The sequence below is a fragment of the Nerophis ophidion genome, linkage group LG17 (assembly GCF_033978795.1).
Source record: "Nerophis ophidion isolate RoL-2023_Sa linkage group LG17, RoL_Noph_v1.0, whole genome shotgun sequence".
NCBI lineage: Eukaryota > Metazoa > Chordata > Actinopteri > Syngnathiformes > Syngnathidae > Nerophis > Nerophis ophidion.
The window spans coordinates 28,841,847-28,863,523 of NC_084627.1; the positions used below are offsets into that span (position 1 = coordinate 28,841,847).

At 38.6% G+C, this 21,677-nt stretch overlaps 2 protein-coding genes and 1 long non-coding RNA gene across 5 annotated transcripts in view; 2 read left to right on the forward strand and 1 right to left on the reverse strand.

The window, feature by feature from the left end:
• Positions 1 to 3,191: 3,191 nt before the first annotated feature.
• LOC133536295 (syntaxin-2-like) lies at positions 3,192 to 17,774 on the forward strand. Of its 3 annotated transcripts, none has more exons than XM_061876712.1 (8): positions 3,192 to 3,735; positions 3,798 to 3,897; positions 7,472 to 7,546; positions 7,872 to 7,945; positions 8,072 to 8,180; positions 13,502 to 13,575; positions 13,696 to 13,833; positions 16,762 to 16,979. In XM_061876712.1, exons 1-8 carry the CDS (start codon positions 3,685 to 3,687, stop codon positions 16,828 to 16,830), a joined length of 690 nt encoding a protein of 229 aa, XP_061732696.1. In that variant the 5' UTR covers positions 3,192 to 3,684; the 3' UTR covers positions 16,831 to 16,979. The 3 variants fall into 3 exon arrangements, with proteins under 3 accessions (XP_061732696.1, XP_061732695.1, XP_061732693.1); XM_061876709.1 differs by having other exon boundaries at positions 3,196 to 3,735; positions 16,818 to 17,774; XM_061876711.1 differs by lacking the exon at positions 7,472 to 7,546 and having other exon boundaries at positions 3,195 to 3,735; positions 16,818 to 17,774.
• Positions 17,775 to 18,207: 433 nt separating this feature from the next.
• Positions 18,208 to 21,458, reverse strand: pgam2 (phosphoglycerate mutase 2 (muscle)). The gene is made up of 3 exons (XM_061876713.1): positions 20,962 to 21,458; positions 20,723 to 20,903; positions 18,208 to 18,572 (listed from the first exon to the last, which is right to left on the reverse strand). Exons 1-3 carry the CDS (start codon positions 21,376 to 21,378, stop codon positions 18,403 to 18,405), a joined length of 768 nt encoding a protein of 255 aa, XP_061732697.1. The 5' UTR covers positions 21,379 to 21,458; the 3' UTR covers positions 18,208 to 18,402.
• The window catches only part of LOC133536297 (uncharacterized), a 2,676-nt gene continuing 1,660 nt past the window's right edge, over positions 20,662 to 21,677 (forward strand). The window contains exon 1 of the long non-coding RNA XR_009802437.1: positions 20,662 to 21,594. This is a non-coding gene — a long non-coding RNA (uncharacterized LOC133536297). The remainder of the gene's footprint in view (positions 21,595 to 21,677) is intronic.

The window sequence follows — 21,677 nt, forward strand, 5'->3', positions numbered from 1 at the left end:
CTCAAAGCTCTTTACATAGTGAAACCCAGTATCTAAGTTACATTAAAGCAGTGCGGGTGGCACTGGGAGCAGGTGGGTAAAGTGTCTTGCCCAAGGACACAACAGCAGTGACTAGGATGGCGGAAGCGGGGATCGAACCTGGAACTCTCAAGTTGCTGACACGGCCACTCTACCAACCGAGCTATACCGCCCATAATTGTGTTACGAATTGAGAACAGGAAATTAAATAGGGAATTTGCTTATTCCTAGACTTTTTTTTTTCCCGGATATGAGAAATGAAAACATATGATATCTCATGTATACATGTTCGAAAAAAACCTCAACCTACCAACCCCATCAATCCTTCCATTTTCTAGTTGTTCCTTTCGGGGTCGTGGGGTTGGCTGGGGCCTATCCCAGCTGCATTCGGGTGGAAGGTGGGGTAAACCCTGGACAAGTTGCCACCTACCAACCAATATGTAAATATGTGTATTTTTTTTTAATAAACCTTTATTTATAGTATTCAACATTTACAAACAAGCAAAGAAATAATAATCATTAAAACAAGTACAGAAACAGTACAAGAAAATTACAAAACAGTGCCAGGGGGTTGTAAACTCAATAAAGCGACTAATGTAGAATTATAAAATATACATATAGTTATTGTAAAAAGTTTATATATTCATATGCACTTGTAAAGAACATAATATCATGGCTGTCTTGAGTTTCCAATTATTTCTACAACTCTTATTTTTTTGTGATAGAGTGATTGGAGCACATACTTGTTGGCCACAAAAAAAACATTCAAGGAGGTTGGTTCTTATGATTCTTTTTTTTATTTTTTTTTTTATTTTTTTTTTATGGCTCTACTGAAAATGTGACCAAATCTGCTGGGTCAAAAGTATACATACAGCATTGTTAATATTTGGTAACATGTCCCTTGGCAAGTTTTACTGCAATAAGGCACTTTTGGTAGCCATCCACAAGGTTTCTAGATGAATTTTTGACCACTCTTCTTGACAAAATTGGTGCAGTTCAGCTACATTTGCTGTAGTTGTTTCTGACATAGACTTGTTTCTTCAGCATTGTCTACAAGTTTAAGTCAGGACTTAGGGAAGGCCATTCTAAAACCTTAATTATAGCCTGATTTAGCCATTCCTTTACAACTTTTGACGTGTGTTTGGGGTCATTGTCCTGTTGGAACACCCCACTGCACCCAAGACCCAATCTCCAAGCTGATGATTTTAGGTTGTCCTAAAGAATTCGGAAGTAACTCTGTAAAGCATTTGGTCCATTGGCAGCAAAAGAGGCCCAGAGCATAATACTACCGCCACCATGCTTGATGGTAGGCTTGGTGTTCCTGGGATTAAAGGCCTCACCTTTTCTCCTCCAAACATATCGCTGGGTATCGTGGCCAAACGGCTCAATTTTTGTTTCATCTGACATCACATGGACAAAGATAAAACCTTCTGGAGGAAAGTTCTGTGGTCAGATTAAACAAAAATGTAGTTGTTTGGCCACAATACAAGTATGTGCTCCAATCACCCCATCACAAAAAAATAACAGTTGTAGAAATTATTGGAAACTAAAGACAGCCATGACATTATGTCCTTCACAAGTGTATGTCAACTTGTGACCACGACTGTATGTAGCAATGTGTAAAGCAGGGGTGTCAAACTCATTTTAGATGGGGGGCCACATGGAGAATAATCTACTTCCAAGTGGGCCCGACTGCTAAAATCATGGCACGATAACTTAAAATGAAAGAAAACATCAGATTGTTTTCTTTGTTTCAAAATAGAACAAGCACATTCTGTAAATGTACAAATCATTATGTTGTTTTTTACACTTACATTTTGCGTTTTTTTGTATTATGTCTTTATTTGTCATAATTTATAATTTATGAAAAAATTATATGATAATGTTATCTTTATATTTAGCTGAGATAGGCGCCAGCGCCCCCCGCGACCCCGAAAGGGAATAAGCGGTAGAAAATGGATGGATGGATGGATCTTTATATTTTATATCGGGGGCCACATGGAGAAACATCTACTCCCAAGTGGGCCAGACTGGTAAAATCATGGCACGATAACTTAAAAAAATAAAGACAACTTCAGATTGTTTTCCATCCTGGCGCCTATCTCAGCTACAATCGGGCGGAAGGCAGGGTACACCCTGGACAAGTCGCCACCTCATCACAGGGCCAACACAGATAGACAGACAACATTCACAAACTAGGGCCAATTTAGTGTTGCCAATCAACCTATCCCCAGGTGCATGTCTTTGGACGTGGGAGGAAGCCAGAGTACCCAGAGGGAACCCACGCAGTCACGGGGAGAACATGCAAACTCCACACAGAAAGATCCCGAGCCTGGATCTGAACCCAGGACTGCAGGACCTTCGTATTGTGAGGCAGACGCACTAACCCCTCTGCCAACGTGAAGCCCTCAGATGGTTTTCTTTGTTTATAAATAGAACATTCTAAAAACTAACTAATAAAAAATAATAATGTTGTTGTGAATTTTTTTAACACTTACATGTTGCGGCTAATATCATTCTACCTTTATTTTCCGTTATTTATACTTTCTGAATAAATTATATGATAATGTTCATCAGTCAACTCATTGGTGTTAATTTTCAATCTATCAAGATAAAAAATTAATAACAAAATCTTATTACAGGATTTTTTTAATTTAGTTTGTTCATTTTCAAGGACTGGTGCACTAACATCATGTGGTTTATTTTTTATTTTTTTTATATATGTAGCATTATCTACAAAGATACAAAGAATTGCTATTGCGACATCCAGTGGACATATTTACAACAGCAGTTTATTTCATTCAAAAATGTCGACCAATTGTTATACTCATCCCGGATAAAACCTGTTCGTGGGCCTGATCCGGCCCGCGGGCCATATGTTTGACCCCCCTGGTGTAAAGACAGGCTCAAAGTTTGGCCGCAGCGTGTGACGTCACCTGATGCCAAATGCTGATTTAAGGACTGCTGGTAAATAGGATAAAATCAGATTTTAGCGCGAACCAAAATATAAAACACATGGCATGTGTCTAACTTGTTTTTTTTTTAGTAGTACATGTCAATGTAGTACTTCACACACAACAGTTATATCACAAAATTCCCCCGGCAGAACTGACAGGTGAAGTATATAATACAGTTGCACTATTTTTCTTTATACATTCCCGGGTTCACTTGAATGCACCATACTTCCGGCCCCTTTTGTAAACGCAAGCACAGGTAAAATACACAAAACAAAGCCGCAAGTCATAATGCCGCCATGAAGGTAGTGTGTCGGGTATGTTATATCATTTGCTCTTTTTAACCTTGTGGGTAGTTAGTCTATTTGACGGAGGTCGATGTTCTTGTTTGCTTGTTGACACGGCCGCGTTTACGTCTTGAACGCGCTCATTTTGTGCAGGTGTGCGATTTTGGCTAAGTTAGCCTCCAACAAGAATAGGTCGTCTGCCAGTGCGTCCACACTAATTGTGTGTGTTTATGGGAACATCTGCTTTACAAGTCACTTCACAAAGAACAGATTAAGTCAGCTGCTTAGAAAATAACAGAAGCAGAGGAATATAGCAACAAGATTGAGATAAGCTGGCATTTGGCTTCCCTGTTGTATCGAACAGGTGGCACTTAAATGCGGCTAATTTACGACTTTTAGCAACAATGCAATCGTGATCTAATGACATGGCAGATGCAACCAGAGGGACTTACGTCATGGAGGAGTTTTTCAAAACGGTAAGTGTTTGCAGATGTACATGCGTTTGTCGTTTTCTACTTCCAACTGTCTGTCTGTGCAGGTAGGAGAGTTGAGAAGCCTCTTACAAAAGATGTCCTGTCAAGTGGCGGAAGTAGAGAAAAGACAAAGTGCCATCCTTGCCTTATCAAAACCTGACAAGAGTAAGAAATATACACCAAAGTTACTTTTTTTAACGCTAACTAGACACCTTGTTTGTTTTTTGTTTTTTGTCATCAAATCAAATCAAATGTTTATTGGATTCATTACTATACAGTGTACATCCACGACAGAACTACGGACTAAACTACTACCACAACTTGGTTTACTATTTATAAAATATAATAATGTAGGGTTACCTGGGACTTGAAATAGGCCACCCGGCCTGAATCCACACTTGGTAGTAGTTTAGTCTGTAGTTTAGTTGTGGATGTACACTGTATAGTGATGAATCCAATAAACATTTGATTTGACATTAAATTTGCAAAATGCGGTTGCGCATTTTGGAAATTGCGTGCCATTGGTATTGTGCTTACAACAGGTGTTTATAAGAACTAAAATTCATAATTTAACACAACACTTTCAAGTATACAAATCGGGTGAGTGCATGTTTTTGTAGTTAAATTTTATTTTCATAAATTAAATAAGAACTGAAAAAAACTATTGGTTTATTTGAATTTCATTTTGAAATACAAAAAATACAATTGGAAAAAAACAGTGTTGTTCTTTTTCGGTGTCAAAGAGCAGGAAAAAACAGTGGGATTATCCTTTTATTTTGCATACAACAACAAAAAAAGATACGTTAGCATTTACTGAAAAATTAAACAAAAAAATATGTTGTTCATACACCGGAAGTTTCTATTTAAAAGAGAACTGAACTTTTTTTGGAATATTGCCTATTGTTCACAATCATTATGAAAGACATGACGACAGATGTTTTTTTTAATGCAGTTTAACTCATAAATGGTAAATGGGTTGTACTTGTATAGCGCTTTTCTACCCCTTTTTAAGGAGCCCAAAGCGCTTTGACAGTATTTCCACATTCGCCCATTCACACACACATTCACACACTGATGGCGGGAGCTGCCATGCAAGGCGCTCACCAGGACCAATCAGGAGCAGGGGTGAAGTGTCTTGCTCAAGGACACAACGGACGTGAATAGGGTGGTAGAAGGTGGGGATTGAACCAGTAACCCTCAGATTACTGGCACAGCCACTCTACCAACTTCGCCACGGTGAATAAAAGTCTGCTTACAGCGTAGCCATTGGGAGATCGTCTATTACGGCGATAAAACAGAATGAAAAAACATCCAAAAATAATTGTCCATTTACATTTCGTAACTTGAATGTTAACCAAGTATTAGTGATACTGTTATTATAAGCGCAATCGCAGACAAACTATTTATAGCAGCGCCAGGATCACTAGCATGATCACTATGTGCCTTTGTTTACATTGAGTTGTCTACTGTTTTCTCACTTCCCTGCTCGTGGAAGTTTATTGTAGATTATGAATCATGCCTCTCACCTGGATTGCAGAAGGACAAAAATCTAATTCAATATGTTGGTACACTTTGACAGCGAATTTAGACACGGAAATGGTGAGAACAACATAAAAAACGCTTGGTTCCACCCCCCTTTTCGTTGTGCAAATTATTTCAGTTGGCATCCTAATGACAACAAGGGTTGCAAATTAAGTCATGTTTTATAATGTTGTTAGCTCCCATGAAGTCTGCAGTGAATAATAATCAGAGATGTTGAAAACAAAGCGAACGTTGAGATGCGTCTTCAAAATTAATGTGTCGCGTATACTTAAAATGATCCAAATATATTATAAGAAATATTATGAACATGCCTGTTGCTACATTACATATATACTAGGGGTGTGGGAAAAAATTGATTCGAATACGAATCGCGATTCTCACGTTGTGCGATTCTGAATCGATTCTCTTTTTTTTTTTTTATATCGATTTGTAAAAAAAAACCGTTTTACATTGTTTTTATTTATTTTTTATTTTTTTTATCAATCCAACAAACCAATACACAGCAATACCATAACAATGCAATCCAATTCCAAAACCAAACATGACCCAGCAACACTCAGAACTGCAATAAACAGAGCAATTGAGAGGAGACACAAACAAGACACAGAACAAACCAAAAGTAGTGAAACAAAAATGAATATTATCAACAAAAGTATCAATATTAGTTATAATTTCAGCATAGCAGTAATTAAAAATCCCTCATTGACATTATCATTACACATTTATAAAACTAAAAAAAAAGGATAGTGTCATAGTGGCTTACACTTACATCGCATCTCATAAGCTTGACAACACACTGTGTCCAATGTTTTCACAAAGATAAATTAAGTCATATTTTTGTTTTGTTCAATAGTTAAAACAAATTTACATTATTGCAATAAGTTGACAAAACATTGTCCTTTATAATTATAAAAGCTTTTTTACAAAAATCTACTACTCTGCTAGCATGTCAGCAGACTGGGGTAGATCCTGCTGAAATCCTATGTATTGAATGAATACAGAATCGTTTTGAATCGGAAAAATATCGTTTTTGAATCGAGAATCGCGTTGAATCGAAAAAATCGATACTGTATATTATCGAATCGCGACCCCAAGAATCGATATTGAATCGAATCGTGGGACACCCAAAAATTTGCAGCCCTGATATGTACTTACATCATGTATAAAACCTGGATGTTCCTTTAAGGGCTTCATAGGCAGAATTGAACGGCTCCCATAAGCTCCATTGTAAGCAGACTTTTGATTGCATTTATGTAATATTTAGAATGCATATAAAAAAGAAAAACTTATGTGATCTTTTCTTACATATAGCCTGTGAATGATAGACAATATAACCAAACAGTGCAATTCCCCTTTAAGGAGAAGACCGGGAATTGACCAGTAGAAAAACAATTGTGTGGTGTTTTCCTCAATGTTTATTTATATAGCCCTAAATCACAAGTGTCTCAAAGGGCTGCACAAACCACTACAACATCCTCGGAAGAACATTGGATCGTATATATCAACATGTTTAGTTTAAAACAAGTGTAGTGTAACGATTGCCCATCAATGCGCAGTTACATGTGTACATTCCCTGGAATCATGCACATGTGCAGAGTAATTCAGATAGGGAGCATGTCACGTTAATGTGGGCACTCGACGGAAAAGTGCCTTTAGACTCCATTTAGTCCTGCTAGTTCAACTCCAAGGAGACAAGCAAAAACATGTGTTGGGCAGACAGCCACACCTTTAATAACAGTCGGCGTGTTTACGGAGCTGTGTGCATACACAATGGCCTGTGGCATGGGCGTCAAGATGATCCGTTGTTGATCTTCTGCCTCAGCGGCTGTGAAAATGCTTGATTCAATATGCAGCAGGCCTTCTTTTTAAATGTTAATATTGCCAACGATCACCCTGTTTTAATCGTAATAGCCAAAACTGTGATCTGTGTAGTTTAAAGTGTGATTAATTATGCAAATATGTATTGGACTTTTTGGAGTTTCCTTTTTCTTTTTGCTTTCATGGTACTTATTATCCAGGTACTCTGACTTTCTACCACAAACCAAAACCATGGATGTTAGGTAATACTCTAAATGCACCAAAGGTGTGAATGTGTTAAATTATGATCCACAAGGGCGAGTGAAAAGCTGTAGAAAATAGATGCATTTTAAATCTCAGTTTTTGTCTTATTTCTGTGCTGCTGTCATCATCCTTTAAGAACGCAAAGAGGAGCTGGAACTGCTGAACAACGAGATCAAGACGGCTGCCAACCTATTCCGAGCTAAGTTAAAGAGTGGGTTGGAATAAATTACAGTACATGTGCTGCTGTGTAACCCAATTGTAAAAATATCTATTTTTTTTTTTGCAAAAAAGTTAGAGTTCATACACTAAAGGTGCATGGCAGTGTACCATCGTTATTAAACACCATAACTAAGTGCATTGCTCTTCCTCATTCAGAGACTGGCTATTTAATGACCAAATATTTGTTAAGCAAACAGACAGTGGCGAAAGAGAGCCATTAAACAGTCCTCCCAGCATAATCTTATCTCAATCATCAATAGTTCATTTCTTTTGTTAATACAGCATTGACGGTACATTTTGCATGTCTGTCTCTCCAGCATCGCAGGACGGTGTCCCTGTAGACGACAGTGGCGATGGTGCCTCTGTGATGCAGCGCATTAAGAAGAATCAGGTCTGGCGGCACTATTTATGTATTGCACTGAGCTAGGTGCACGCCTGACAGTCACTACAAACAATGTTTTAATGATCCCCTCTGGCTCAACGACTTTTCTCTGTCTTGCTGTTGTCCTTCCATTAGCACGAACACCTGACTCGCTGTTTTGCCGATGTCATGACAAGTCACCATAAGACACAAGTGGCTTTCCGAGAGAAATGCAAAGCCTATATTCAGAGGCAACTGCAGATTGGTGAGTTCAGGAACATGTCCTTATGTGCCCTTTATTTAAATAGCTTTCACATAAATCAATGGCCCTTTTTATAAATTAGAAATCTCAGGTTATATTTAGCCTTTGCTTTGTTCCAATTTGCTTTTTTATGGCTAAATATTTGATTTAAATCATATGGATTTGATCATTTTATGAAACATAATCACATTCGCAGAGGAACATCTGCGGTCAAAGAAAATGCTTTCTGGGACACTTGATTACCCTAAATGTGTTTGTGTTTTGTAGCAATTGTTTCCATCAGAAATTATGAAATGTAAATAATATTTTCTAAGGTCAAACTGTGTCCATTAGGGATCTTCCGATCAGGGATTTATGCTGTCGATTTTGATACCGATGATCCATTATTGAGGTCGGGCGAACCTGTATTAAATTGATAAATTTACAGTTATTTATGGTGACTGATATTGCCAGTGTAACAAAATCAATACAATATTTAAACAAGTTATTTTCCCTGTTATTACAATTTGATCAAAACAATGTCAATAGTACACAATAACTAAACAAAATCAAAAACTAAATATTTTTCCTCCAGTTCTCCTGTGTTAAGGGAATTAGTCCCACAATTTAAACAAAAACAACAACAAAATATATCGATCGATATCGATCCAATCACTCTAGTGTGGACCATATACTGATACTACCCTTGGTCTCAATGCCACCAATTTATGGATTGATCCGACCTCCTCTTATGTGTCGTGTACTGACTGTGACCCTGCTGACACGCCAACAGTTGTTGTTATATTATCCTTTCTCTCGACTCTTTATTAATCTACTTGTTCATTTCCTGTTAATAGCTGCTCACTTTATGCTGTTACCTGGTTCCATCTACATAACTCGGTTGGTAGAGCGGCCGTGTCAGCAACTTGAGGGTTGCAGGTTCAATTCCCGCTTCCGCCATCCTAGTCACTGCCGTTGTGTCCTTGGGCAAGACACTTTACCCACCTGCTCCCAGTGCCACCCACACTGGTTTAAATGTAACTTAGATATTGGGTTTCACAATGTAAAGTGCTTTGAGTCACTTGAGAAAAGCGCTATATAAATATAATTCACTTCACTTCTAAAACTTTATAAAGCACCTATTTAATTGATGTTGTTTCAAGCTAGCTTTGCGGTTAGCTTAGCTATTAGCATGCCTGCACCTGCTTGCTCTCAATGTGTAACATGTTTGCCCTTGTCCACCAGTAACAATGATACATTATAATGATACTTAGGATATTAAGAAATGCTGTTTATTTGCCATTATAGAGGTTATGAATATTAACTTATAAGGAAGCAGCTTCACACTGTGTAAGGAGACACAATTTGCTGAAAGCTTGTCTGCCGGGGGGACTAATAATAATTACAATATTAGCCAGATTTTGTGATCGTCATTAGAAGGCAGTGAATGTTGTCTGTGTTGGCCATGCAATGAGGTGGCGATTTGTCCAGGGTGTACCCCGCGTTCCGCAGGAATGCAGCTGTGATAGGCTCCAGCATCCCCTGCGACACTGAAAGGGACAAGTAACAGAAAATGGATGGAAAAATAGACGGACGAACGGATGGCTGGATAATTGCCAATACCAATCGCATACCTTTTCAAGAAAATCGTCCCAATACTGATCGGTGGCCGATTGATCAGCACATACGGAGTTACCATTGTTAAAACCTTTTATTTATTGTGCAGACAATTTTTGAAGTAACAATTTTTGCACCGTTAAATATCATACTAGTGTAACAATAATACAGTTAAAAAATATTGCTATGGTATTTATGAGGTCAATTGATGCAACTGTAGGACCAAGCTCGTAAATTAGAACACTTGTATGTCAAATCAGGTTTCCCATTTTATTTTTTTAAATTAATCCATGCTTGGTCCCCCAAAATAGCACAATTTTAACATGCAACATGCATTTTAAAAATGAAAAAACAAACTTTTATACTATAGTTTTATGAAGTAACCTAATAAAGTACAGCATTTACCTTAGAGGTCATACATCTGCTGCTATTACATGTCTTTTGCACTAAAAAACCCAACTTATAAATACAACATGGATTTTTTTTAGGATGTTTGAAATATTTTGTTGCTTTGTTTGCTACAAATTTTTAAATATTATTTTAAAAATATGTACAATCTTATTAAACATACGGCTAAGTTTCACAGTACACTAATTTTTCAAAATACACTGTTGAAACACAATTGTTTAAATCCATATCTTTTTTTAAAACTTGTAAAACACTATGCTACATCTACCTGCACTTCTATTATTATTAGTGTTATTGTACTTTTATTGCTACTATGGTAGTGTGATATATTTTGTTGTGCTCGTGCATTTTACTGTTTGTATCTCTTTTGGTCTTGTCTATGCATGGGACAGTGAGAAACGCATTTTTGATTCTTTGTATGCCTTACACCTGTGAGGAATTTACAATAAAGCTGACTTTGAGAGGTTGGTTTCAAGTGGTTTGCTGGATATCCGCCCCTGTAACTACAGCAGTAGTTCACCCTTGGTCCTCCCAGACTGCTCTGTTTTGGTGCTGGTCATTTTACTTGGGAGAACCGACTTTCTGTGTCATCTCTTTCAAGTTGCTTTTGTGCCACAAAAAACATCAGTAACTTCTCCAGATGTTTGTGGATGGATGTCTGCCTTGTGTAAATTGTCTGGCTGACGCAGGAGCTGGCTGCTACTTCAGTAGGTGGTGACTATAAGGTGTCAATGCCTCGCTGGGTCAGCTGCGTGGTAAATTAGGGCTCCACAATCTTGGGGAAAAAACATTTGTGCTTTTTTCTCTCCAAAATTGCAATTCAATTTGCGATTTTTATATTTTATACATAAATGCAAAAATTACCAATAAAATAGTCCAACTGTTTCCTTTAGATTGTCAATCAACATAATATTGTCTCAAGATGCCACACAGAACAATATGCAATAAATTACCATCCATCCATCCATTTTACTTTCAAAAATATTTAGCTTTTTGCAGACAGACTCAGAGCTTTTGTCTGCGTCATACTTTTTATAAACTAAAGAAATAACCAATGAAAAATATACTGTTTATAATGTAATGCAATCGTAATATATAATAATAATGTAAGTAACCATTGTAAAAGACCAACTTATTTCTCGTTACTGTAGAATTGTTGTACAGTACTGTATTTTGAAAGTAAATAACTTTGGTATCTTAGATTATCAAACCAAACAAAATGAAATCGTCCGTATGCAAAAATTTCACTTAAATATTGAACATCTTTTAAGTGCATTTGTTCTTTGTTGGAAAAACTAGGTCGGACATTGTCTTTTAGTTTGTTGCCATCGCGACCTTCTTGTTTGTTCGTCTTCCGTGTTGATGGCCTCATATGGTCCATCTGATTTAAAGCTGATATATCATAACAACAGGACATTTAGCAATGTACTTTTTTTTTTTTCCTCCTAATTTGTGTTACTTTGCGGAACTTCTTAGTAGCAAGTCGCGAGGCTTTCTGTCCATGCTTCCTGTGTCTGTGAAGCTGACAGTCTCGCTCTCCACACACTGTCCAGTTAATTCTGTTAAACGCGTTCAGGTGCTGAGAGTGATGCATAGAGTGAGACCGCTTTCTCCATATTTGAATTGAAAGATGAAGAAGGCTTAACAATTCTGTGAGTGAGTGCGTTCAAATCGATTCAGTACATTTTTAACAAAACAAAAAAAAAATCAAGCAGTGTGACAGTGAATACCGGAAATAGTGAATACCGGACACTGAAGGTAACATTTCATATATTCCTGTTATTTCTTGTAAGGTAATTATTTAAAAATGAATTATGGGTACTAACAAGCAGGTAAACGACAATGGCCTATGCATTCACATCTTATTTGAATGAAGTGCAACCATCACTTAAGGAAACACTTTCTGCTCACATTTTTAACTTTCAAACAATTTTCAATAAAAGTACAGTAACCAACAATTTAACAGTAGATCTACCTACTAAATAAAGTTCCCTGACTATACTATACAGTATCTGTTCGCTGCTCTGGCGTCGCCAATGAAGGACAGTGTCCTAGGTGTGCGGAAGCATGTATGTCTCCTGATCCCTGATGATGGTGTTGGCCCCACGCTTCCTAATTTCCATAGCCTCCTTTATCCATCTCTTGTATTTATTTCTCATGAAATTACTTAATTGTGTTCCAAGAGTCTGTGCGTAGCGATAACTTGCACAGCTGTTACTTCCATGTTCGGCCACGTCTTCTGTGGTTTAAAGTTGTGTTGCGACTTCATCATTGTGTTGTATTTATTGTAGCATTTGCAATTGTGCTTTAACTGAAAGTTATGATATTGAAATGCCTGGCAGTTTCTGCTAGTTGGCCAATCTTCCACAGGTCACAAACAAGAGCACCATCTCTTACAAGCACACAGACACACACATCACAGAAACTACAATACTGTCTTGCGTCGTTTGCGTTGGTTATGACTTTTTAACCACCATAGATATCTGCCATTTTTGTGTTTGTGACGCCACAGATGGGAACATAGACTTAACGTTTAAATCATTATTATTGCAAGTGCTGAACTTCATATAAAGTCTGCCATTCTTAACTCCAATGTTTTCCTTTTAAAGTATCGATAAAATCGATTGATTCCCTTTTTAAAATGATTTTGGATCGATATCTATCGCTTGGAAGGCAAACTTGCTGAGCACAGATTGATATACTTTAAATTTAGGAATATAAATCTATCCATGGATGTATCGAACAATAGTTACACCCCAAATTGTAAACCCAATGTTGGTATACAGAGCAAGAAACAAAACACAAAAGTGCAGATTTGGTATGGGGTTTTGGTTTGCATGGAAGTCTGGCAGATGCACTTTCTCGTGTCATGTTCTAACATTTTAACGTTAATTACTGTTTACTGTGAAGCTCTGCCTTTACTTTGACAATGACTGATTTGTACTACATTCATCCTTCAGTTCCACTGTACAAACACAAACATTTTTCCTGCTCAATATGTGTGTGCAACACACATATTGAGCAGCAAATATTACTACTGGGGCGGCATAGCTCGGTTGGTAGAGTGGCCGTGCCAGCAACTTGAGGGTTGCAGATTCGATTCCTGCTTCTGCCCTCCTAGTCACTGCCGTTGTGTCCTTGGGCAAGACACTTTACCCACCTGCTCCCAGTGCCACCCACACTGGTTTAAATGTAACTTAGATATTGGGTTTCACTATGTAAAGCGCTTTGAGTCACTCGAGAAAAGTGCTATATAAATATAATTCACTTCACTACCTATGTAAGACATCTAGTTATTGAATGTTTTGTCTCATATTCAGTGGACAAGGTGACCACAGATGAAGAGATGGAGGAGATGCTCAATTGTGACAATGTGACCGTTTTCATATCAGATGTGAGTTGTACGGTTTTCCACCTAACTTAACTAAGAACTTTTCAGAAAGTCTACCTGACTTATATTGGCTTGGTTTGCTACCATCTCAAAGTTGCACAATATTTCCTCTCTTTCCCACAGATCAGCTTGCAAGCTCGTATGTCGAGCGAGGCTCTGAGCGAGATAGAGTCTCGTCATGAGGACATTGTGCGCCTGGAGGCAAGCATCAGAGAGCTGCACGAGATCTTGTCTGACACGGCCCTGCTGCTGGAGATTCAGGTGAGGAGGATTCCGATTGATTGTCACAATTCGCACAGTTCTGTACATACACTTAGTAGTTTAAGTACAGTAGTGCATTCACACAGAGACGTATGGCTCCTACTGTATGTCCCCAGTTGGTTTTGTATTTGCAGTGTCGCCATCAAGCGGTGAAAGTGTGCTACTGCACCTTAATTTGCCCCGTGAAAGGAAATAATGCTTGCATTCTGAATCAATTAATTGTGCCTAGAGAATGATGCATTGTAATCAATTTGGGAAAGCACTACACTTAACATGTTCATTCTCAGGAACTAAGTATGTCAAGAACTAAAGTGTATAGACAGAAGTATTGGTGTCCTGAACCAATATTGGTATCTGATTGGTTTCTATCTTGTAATCAAAAATCTCAAATGCAAGCAGTCCTGCAGCGCGTTTATTCTTGCATGGTAGCACAGCCACTTAAAATCCAAATGTCCCACAATATGCACACTATGTTTGTACTCACTTGTACTTTAGTGAAGTAATTTACAAAAGGTAAACATGGTAGGGCATGGGTTTCTACAAGCTATCAGCTACACAACAGCTAAGCACAAAATACCATAAAAGCGAGACATTCTTAAGTGTCTCTAAATGAACTATATAGCAGTGTAAAACACATTTGTCAAGATAAACTAGTATAAAATTCCAATTGCCCACTACTTACAGATACAAAGTCTCTCAGGCAGAAGCCTATTAGAAAGTATCCAGTAAAAAAAAAAAACCTGTCCGGATCATTTAAACTACTGCGCAATGAGCTTAACTTCATGAATTATGGTGAATGCTAAGTGTCCCTTAAAAACAAATAATACTCCACTTCAACCTAAAGACACCACACGTTCATTCCAGACCATAATAAATAGGTCAGGGTTTCTTACCATTGTTGTCTGAGTAATTTCATTGGATCAAGTCTGTTCTTCTATTACACACTACAAAATTTTAAATGTATATTTTGTTCGAATATCATATAAAAAGTGAACAAGTTATCTTGGGACACCACATGCAGAGGTACCGTAGTAGTAGTAGTAAAGTTCTACTATAGTGCATTCACACAGAGAAGTGTGGCTCCTACTGTATGTCCCCAGTTGGTTTTGTATTTGCACTGTCGCCATCAAGCGGTATAAGTGTGCTATTGCACCTTAATTTGACCCGTGAAAGGAAATAATGCTTGCATTCTGAATCAATTAATTGTGCCTAGAGAATGATGCATTGTAGTCAATTTGGGAAAGCACTACACTTAACATTTTCATGCTCAGGAACTAAGTACGTCAAGAACTAAAGTTTATAGGCAGAAGTATTGGTGTCCTGATCCAATATTGGTATCTGATTGGTTTCTATCTTGTAATCAAAAATCTCAGATGCAAGCAGTTCTGCAGCGCGTTTATTCTTGCATAGTAGCACAGCCACTTAAAATCCAAATTTCCCACAATATGCACACTATGTTTGTACTCACTTGTACTTTAGTGAAGTAATTTACAAAAGGTAAACATGGTAGGGCATGGGCTTCTACAAGCTATCAGCTACACAACGGCTAAGCACAAAATACCATAAAAGCGAGACATTCTTAAGTGTCTCTAATTGAACTATATAGCAGTGTAAAACACATTTGTCAAGATAAACTAGTGTGAAATTCCAATTGCACACTACTTACAGATACAAAGTCTCTCAGGCAGAAGCCTATTAGAAAGTATCCAGTAAAAAAACCAAACCTGTCCGGATAATTTAAGCTACTGCGTAATGAGCTTAACTTCATGAATTATGGTGAATGCTAAGTGTCCCTTAAAAACAAATAACACTCCACTTCAACCTAAAGACACCACACGTTCATTCCAGACCATAATAAATAGGTCAGGGTTTCTTACCATTGTTGTCTGAGTAATTTCATTGGATCAAGTCTGTTCTTCTATTACACACTACAAAATTTTAAATGTATATTTTGTTCGAATATCATATAAAAAGTGAACAAGTTATCTTGGGACACCACATGCAGAGGTACCGTAGTAGTAGTAGTAGTACTAGTAGTAGTAGTAGTAGTAAAGTTCTACCATAGTGCATTCACACAGAGAAGTATGGCTCCTACTGTATGTCCCCAGTTAGTTTTGTATTTGCAGTGTCGCCGTGAAACTGTGCTACTGCACCTTAATTTGACCCGTGAAAGGAAATAATGCTTGCATTCTGAATCAATTAATTGTGCCTAGAGAATGATGCATTGTAGTCAATTTGGGAAAGCATTACACTTAACATTTTCATGCTCAGGAACTAAGTACGTCAAGAACTAAAGTGTATAGGCAGAAGTATAGGTGTCCTGAACCAATATTGGTATCTGATTGTTTTCTATCTTGTTACTATCTTACTTTACCATTGTTACTTTACCATTCACAGGAGTTACACTTCCAAGAAAATTTTTAAAAAGTGTGACTAAGGCACACACATGTATCCATCCATTCATCCATCCATTTCTACCACTTGTTACTCCCGGTGCACGCACATTTAAAAAGACAAAAATAAAATGTAGTTTTACACAGAAATGTTTTAAACATATTTAGTTTAAAAAACTTGCATATGCACTTGACTACATCACGTCTTGTCAAAGTATTTTCCTGCAAAAAAATGTATTGAATTGACTTGAGACAGCACCATCTCTTTCATATACAACTACAACACTCGTAGTTCTCCTGCAGATAGCGCCGTCAAACCACTTTCTATTTAACTAACCATTAAAAAAGTAATAACTTACTATTTAAAGCAAAGAAAAGCATAAGCAAATGCTTGGCAGAGCAAATGCTATATCGGAAACGGGTGAATGCATATTACACAGCATAAAAGACCAGCCTGATATTTTACTTCTTTCCACCAGGGGAAGCTGGTGAACAGCATAGAAAACCAGCCTGATATTTTACTTCTTTCCACCAGGGGGAGCTGGTGAACAACATAGAAAACCAGCCTGATATTTTACTTCTTTCCACCAGGGGGAGCTGGTGAACAGCATAGAAAAGAACGTGGCTCGCGCTGCAGACTATGTGGACGTGTCCAAAGCAAAGACCCACAAAGCAGTGATTTACAAGAAGAATCCAACCAAGATAGTATCTCTGCCTAGCTTCTTGAAGTCCTTTAGGAGACAAGCATCTACCAAAACAACCACAGGTCCATCAACATCACACCCCGACAATAAGGACAGAAACACTGATGCTCTCTGAACTTTGACTGCACTAAGCATAAGGCCAAGCTTGTTCTGGTGTTTAACTTACATTTAAAAAAATTGATTTGATAAGGTTCTTTCCACCTCCAAAAACATGCCCCTGGGTATAGGTTGATTGGCAATACTAAATGGTCCCTAGTGTGTGAATGCAAGTGTGAATGTTGTCTGTCTATCCGTGTTGGCCCTGTGATGAGGTGGCGACTTGTCCAGGGTGCACCCCGCCTACCGTCCGAAAGCAGCTGGGATAGAATCCAGCCACCCCCGCACCCAAGAGAAGGACAAACAGCTGAAATGGATGGATGAAGGGATTTCATGCAGACTCAAACAAGTGTGACCAGGATCAAGTATGGTGAAGGCACTTGAAAGCTCTGTTTAAAAATATGGCAGTCTAAAACAATTAATGAAACAAATACATATAAAAACTTGAGTGCAGATTCAAATAGATTCAAGAATCTAAATTTCCCCCTAAAAACTTTTATTATTATTTTTTTGTTTTTGGCTCTTAGTCATTTTTTTGCTTGTTTTTACGATTACACACAAGAAAACACATTACATCCTTGGACGAAATAATGTCTTGTTTTACCACTTACTGACCAATAGGTGGTGGTGCAATGCAAAGCCACTACACACACACTGGTGACTGATATGTTCACCACATGGTTTCCTGCTGTCATTTTATTGCAATATGTGGTTCACTTCCCCCAATAAACTAACACTGCCCATCCAATTCAACTTTCAGTTTTATTATGTGTCCCCAGTTAAAATTGTAAGATTTTTTTTCTTTTCATCATGAGAATTTCTCCTTGGCCAGTGTGAATTGCCCTAAAACTGTTTACTGTTGATGCTTCATTGTAATTGGAAAATTGTCATTTCTATGAAACATACATACACTTCTGGATGTAGTACTTTTCCCTACTTGAATATAAGCAGTGAGAACATTTAAAATGCATCTCTGTTTGCAGACGGGTTTGTCACTGCATTATGGGAACGCTGCCATCCTGAACCCACTGACTCCTCTTCCTCATTGCCACACTCTGGATAGGATTTCATTGCACCTTTTGGATAGTGCTGAAACCACACATTTCTAAATGGAGAATGAATGAAGTGAGCAATGAGGCATACACTTTTTAAGAACCTGACTGCAAGGAACCAGACACATAAAAACATAGTTTCTTTATTGTTTTTGCTAGGGTGGTGGGCTTGAACACAACTTAAAACAACTGAAGGATGTGCAGTTATTTTTAGACTGACTGTTTGCTCCAACTGACAGGTGGAGCAAAGTGACCCCCCTGTTGGAATGGATGACAAAGACAGATGTATGGGAGGTAAGGACACAGTCTCTCATCTGCCAGACCTTACTTCTTCACTTTGCCCTGGGCAGCCACGGCCTCCATGGCCTTCTTCACGGTCTCCTCATCACCCAAGAAGGACATTGGCTTCACAGGCTTCAGGTTGGCGTCCAGCTCGTACACAATGGGGATTCCAGTGGGCAGGTTTAGCTCCATGATGGCGGCATCAGACATGCCTGAGAAAACACAGTGAGTGACATAACACTAATAAAAATCGTAGAAAATTTGTCAAATCTTTTATTTTGTAAAGGAACACGTGAAATAAAACATACAATATTGTCCCCAAATGTCCCATTTTTCTGTCAGGATCTCCTGCAAAAATATTAGATAAGACATACCCCATAAGGGGTATGTCGCAACATGCTCAAACCCAAGTTGTGCGTTTTGCACTGGCTCTGCTCATGAGCGTGAAGCGCAAAATGCATAGGTGCTATGCTGACTACACTGTAAAATGCCAATGTGAATTCACAGTCTAATAATTGCATCACTTTCTAAGTAGCATTTACTGTAATTTATTGTGAAATTACACCTTTACAGCAATTTACTGTAACTACAAGGCTGCGAAACGTTTATTTCTATTGTTTTAGTTAGTTACGCTCTGTTTAACAACATTCTGCTACCTATTTACAAGAGTGTGCAATGTCTGAGAAACAGATCAGTTTTAAGTTAGCGTAGTCCATCCATCCATCCATTTTCTACCGCTTATTCCCTTTTTGGGGTCGTGGGGGGCGCTGGCGCTTATCTCAGCTACAATCGGGCGGAAGGCGCTGTACAAAGTTATAGTTTGTTGTGATATTACAGTGGACTATAATTACAGTATTTTAGTCGGAAAGTAACAGTTAATTGCTGTGAAATAAGTGATAGTGTAGTTGTTTGGTCATTTGTTGTAAAGTTACGGTAAGATGTGAGTAGGGATAGGATACACTTTATTCGTCCCATAATGGGGAACTTATATGGTTGCAGTGCAGATACAAAAACATCCATAAGAAATAAGGTAACACAATAAAAACAAATGAATATCAATACAAAGGACATAAAATACGTTAAAAGAGCGCAGAGCTGATGCAAACAGCTTACACTTCAACGGCGCCATTTCTACATACAGCTACAAAGCAAAAAATTGCCATAAATACATTAATGCTGTGAAATCCTCAGAAAACGTTTGTGGTCACCAATTTCACACTTAAAAGGGCTGTTAGCAAAATGCACACGGATACCCAGAGGGCGCTAACTTTCCAATGTATTTTGCACAGTATATCCCGCCCTCCCACGGTGTCTCCTACGTAATTATGCACGTTTGTAATACATGCACACGCATTAGCTTTTTGTGTTGTTGGCTAATAATAGTTATTTAGATTACTAAATGTTTTTTAGATGTATTATTGTTGTTAAATCATAACAAAATAACTGCAAATTGTTTGTTGCTTCTCTTGGACTGTTTTTGTATGTGTGCATGCGCTCCCTGCGTGTATGTGTTGACACATGATAAGTGACCGCTGTAAACACCGATCATTTTATTCGGGACGGTTTAAATGTTTTATTACATACACTTAATATTTGTGAAAAATATAGACAATTGTCAAACAAATGTGTTCTGTTAAACCACTCATGGTAGCATACGCTAACCGGTGGTGTTCTTGTGTGCTTTGAAAAAGGTTACTCTGAGAAATTTGCAAACAGCACCTTTACCTGCATCGTTGAAGCTACCATCGTGTATTTGGACTTGATTTGTTTTTTGTTTTTTGTTTACAACATGGGAGCATAACTGCTCATCTTTTTTGTGGGAAATGTACTAAAACACAAGCTATGGAATTTAGAAAAGTTGCAAAGAATGATTTTTACTTTTTATTTTGCCAACAATAATGAACTAAAACAAGATTGTTGAATATGAACAGTCCCATTTAGTCCCATTCATTCTGTTAATTGGCACTTTGTTTTGAAATTTGACACCCTAAAAGCTGCAAAGAGTAACTTCAAGGTCCAACATCGTATTTACCTTCACAGGGTATATTTATTATACACAAATTGTACCTAGAAGGACAAAAAACAACATAATGTCTTCCTATTTTCGACAGTTCAAGTGACATTTGGCCTCCTGCCTGTGTATGTCTGTCCGCTCCTTGAAACCTTCCTACATAAAGGTCGTGACTGTAACGAGAACCAGACTCATGGCCGTCTCCCTTGTGCCTGAGCCCACAGCTGCTATTGATAGAAACCATGTATGTGTGTGTCTTAAGTCTTTACTCGGCTAAACTGCAAATTATATTTGCAGCCTTTCTGTGTACTGCCCAGTCCTGACATATCTGTTTTTCTTTAGATTACTCACCTTCTAAGTGTTTGACGATACCGCGGAGACTGTTGCCGTGGGCTGCGATGATAACGTTCTTTCCGGCTTTGATTTCAGGCGCGATGACGTCGTTCCAGAACGGCAGGGCGCGAGCAATGGTGTCCTTCAGGGATTCGCATGTAGGCAGCTCACCAGCCTTCAGGTTCTTGTAGCGTCTGGACTGTAGGTTGTGCAGTTCAGTCAGCATTTCATTGAAGTTTGATTTTTTGTTGGCTCACCTCACTGATGATGGAGTGATAGGAGTGGTCCTTGTCCATAGATGGTGGTGGGATGTCGAAGGAGCGACGCCAGATTTTCACCTGCTCCTCACCGTGTTTGGCGGCTGTCTCGGCCTTGTTGAGACCGGTGAGGCCCCCGTAGTGACGCTCATTGAGGCGCCAAGTACGGATTACGGGAAGCCACATCTGGTCCGTACCTTCCATGATGGTCCACAAGGTCTTGATGGCACGTTTAAGCACGGAGGTGTAGCAGATGTCAAACTTCATGCCAGCCTCCTTGATGGCTTGAGCTCCCCGCTTGGCCTCCTCCATACCCTTCTCACTGAGGTCTGCATCAAACCAGCCGCAAAAGCGGTTCTCCTGGTTCCAGGAGCTCTCACCATGTCGAACAATAACCAGACGATGAACAGCGGCCATGCTCACCTAACACAGTGCCCTCGGTCCTTGTAAGTTGTGCACACACTCCGGCAGCCCAAAGTGAGGCCAGGTCGACATTCTTTGCTCTTTTTATAGCGGTGTGGCAGCAGGCATCACATGATGGACAAACCCTCTCCACGGTCCAGAGGCCTTTAATCTGTGATGGACAGGCCGGCTCAGCCAGTAGGAACAGTTGTCTGCACGTGAAGGCCAAAGGTCAGGTATTAAGCCAAAATAGCAACATGACTTTTAAACTGAGATCTCTTGAACAAAAGTGTAAAGATCAGATGTGACATCAG

Excerpts from the sequence above, each read along its gene's own strand:
- pgam2 (XM_061876713.1), bottom strand. The coding sequence starts at position 21,378 with ATGGCCGCTGTTCATCGTCTGGTTATTGTTCGACATGGTGAGAGCTCC. Across the intron at positions 20,904-20,961 it reads ATCACTCCATCATCAGTGAG|TCCAGACGCTACAAGAACCT; the intron begins GTGAGCCAACAA and ends CACAACCTACAG. Across the intron at positions 18,573-20,722 it reads TATCGTCAAACACTTAGAAG|GCATGTCTGATGCCGCCATC; the intron begins GTGAGTAATCTA and ends GTGTTTTCTCAG.
- LOC133536295 (XM_061876709.1), top strand. The coding sequence starts at position 3,685 with ATGGCAGATGCAACCAGAGGGACTTACGTCATGGAGGAGTTTTTCAAA. Across the intron at positions 3,736-3,797 it reads TGGAGGAGTTTTTCAAAACG|GTAGGAGAGTTGAGAAGCCT; the intron begins GTAAGTGTTTGC and ends CTGTCTGTGCAG. Across the intron at positions 7,547-7,871 it reads ATTCCGAGCTAAGTTAAAGA|CATCGCAGGACGGTGTCCCT; the intron begins GTGGGTTGGAAT and ends CTGTCTCTCCAG.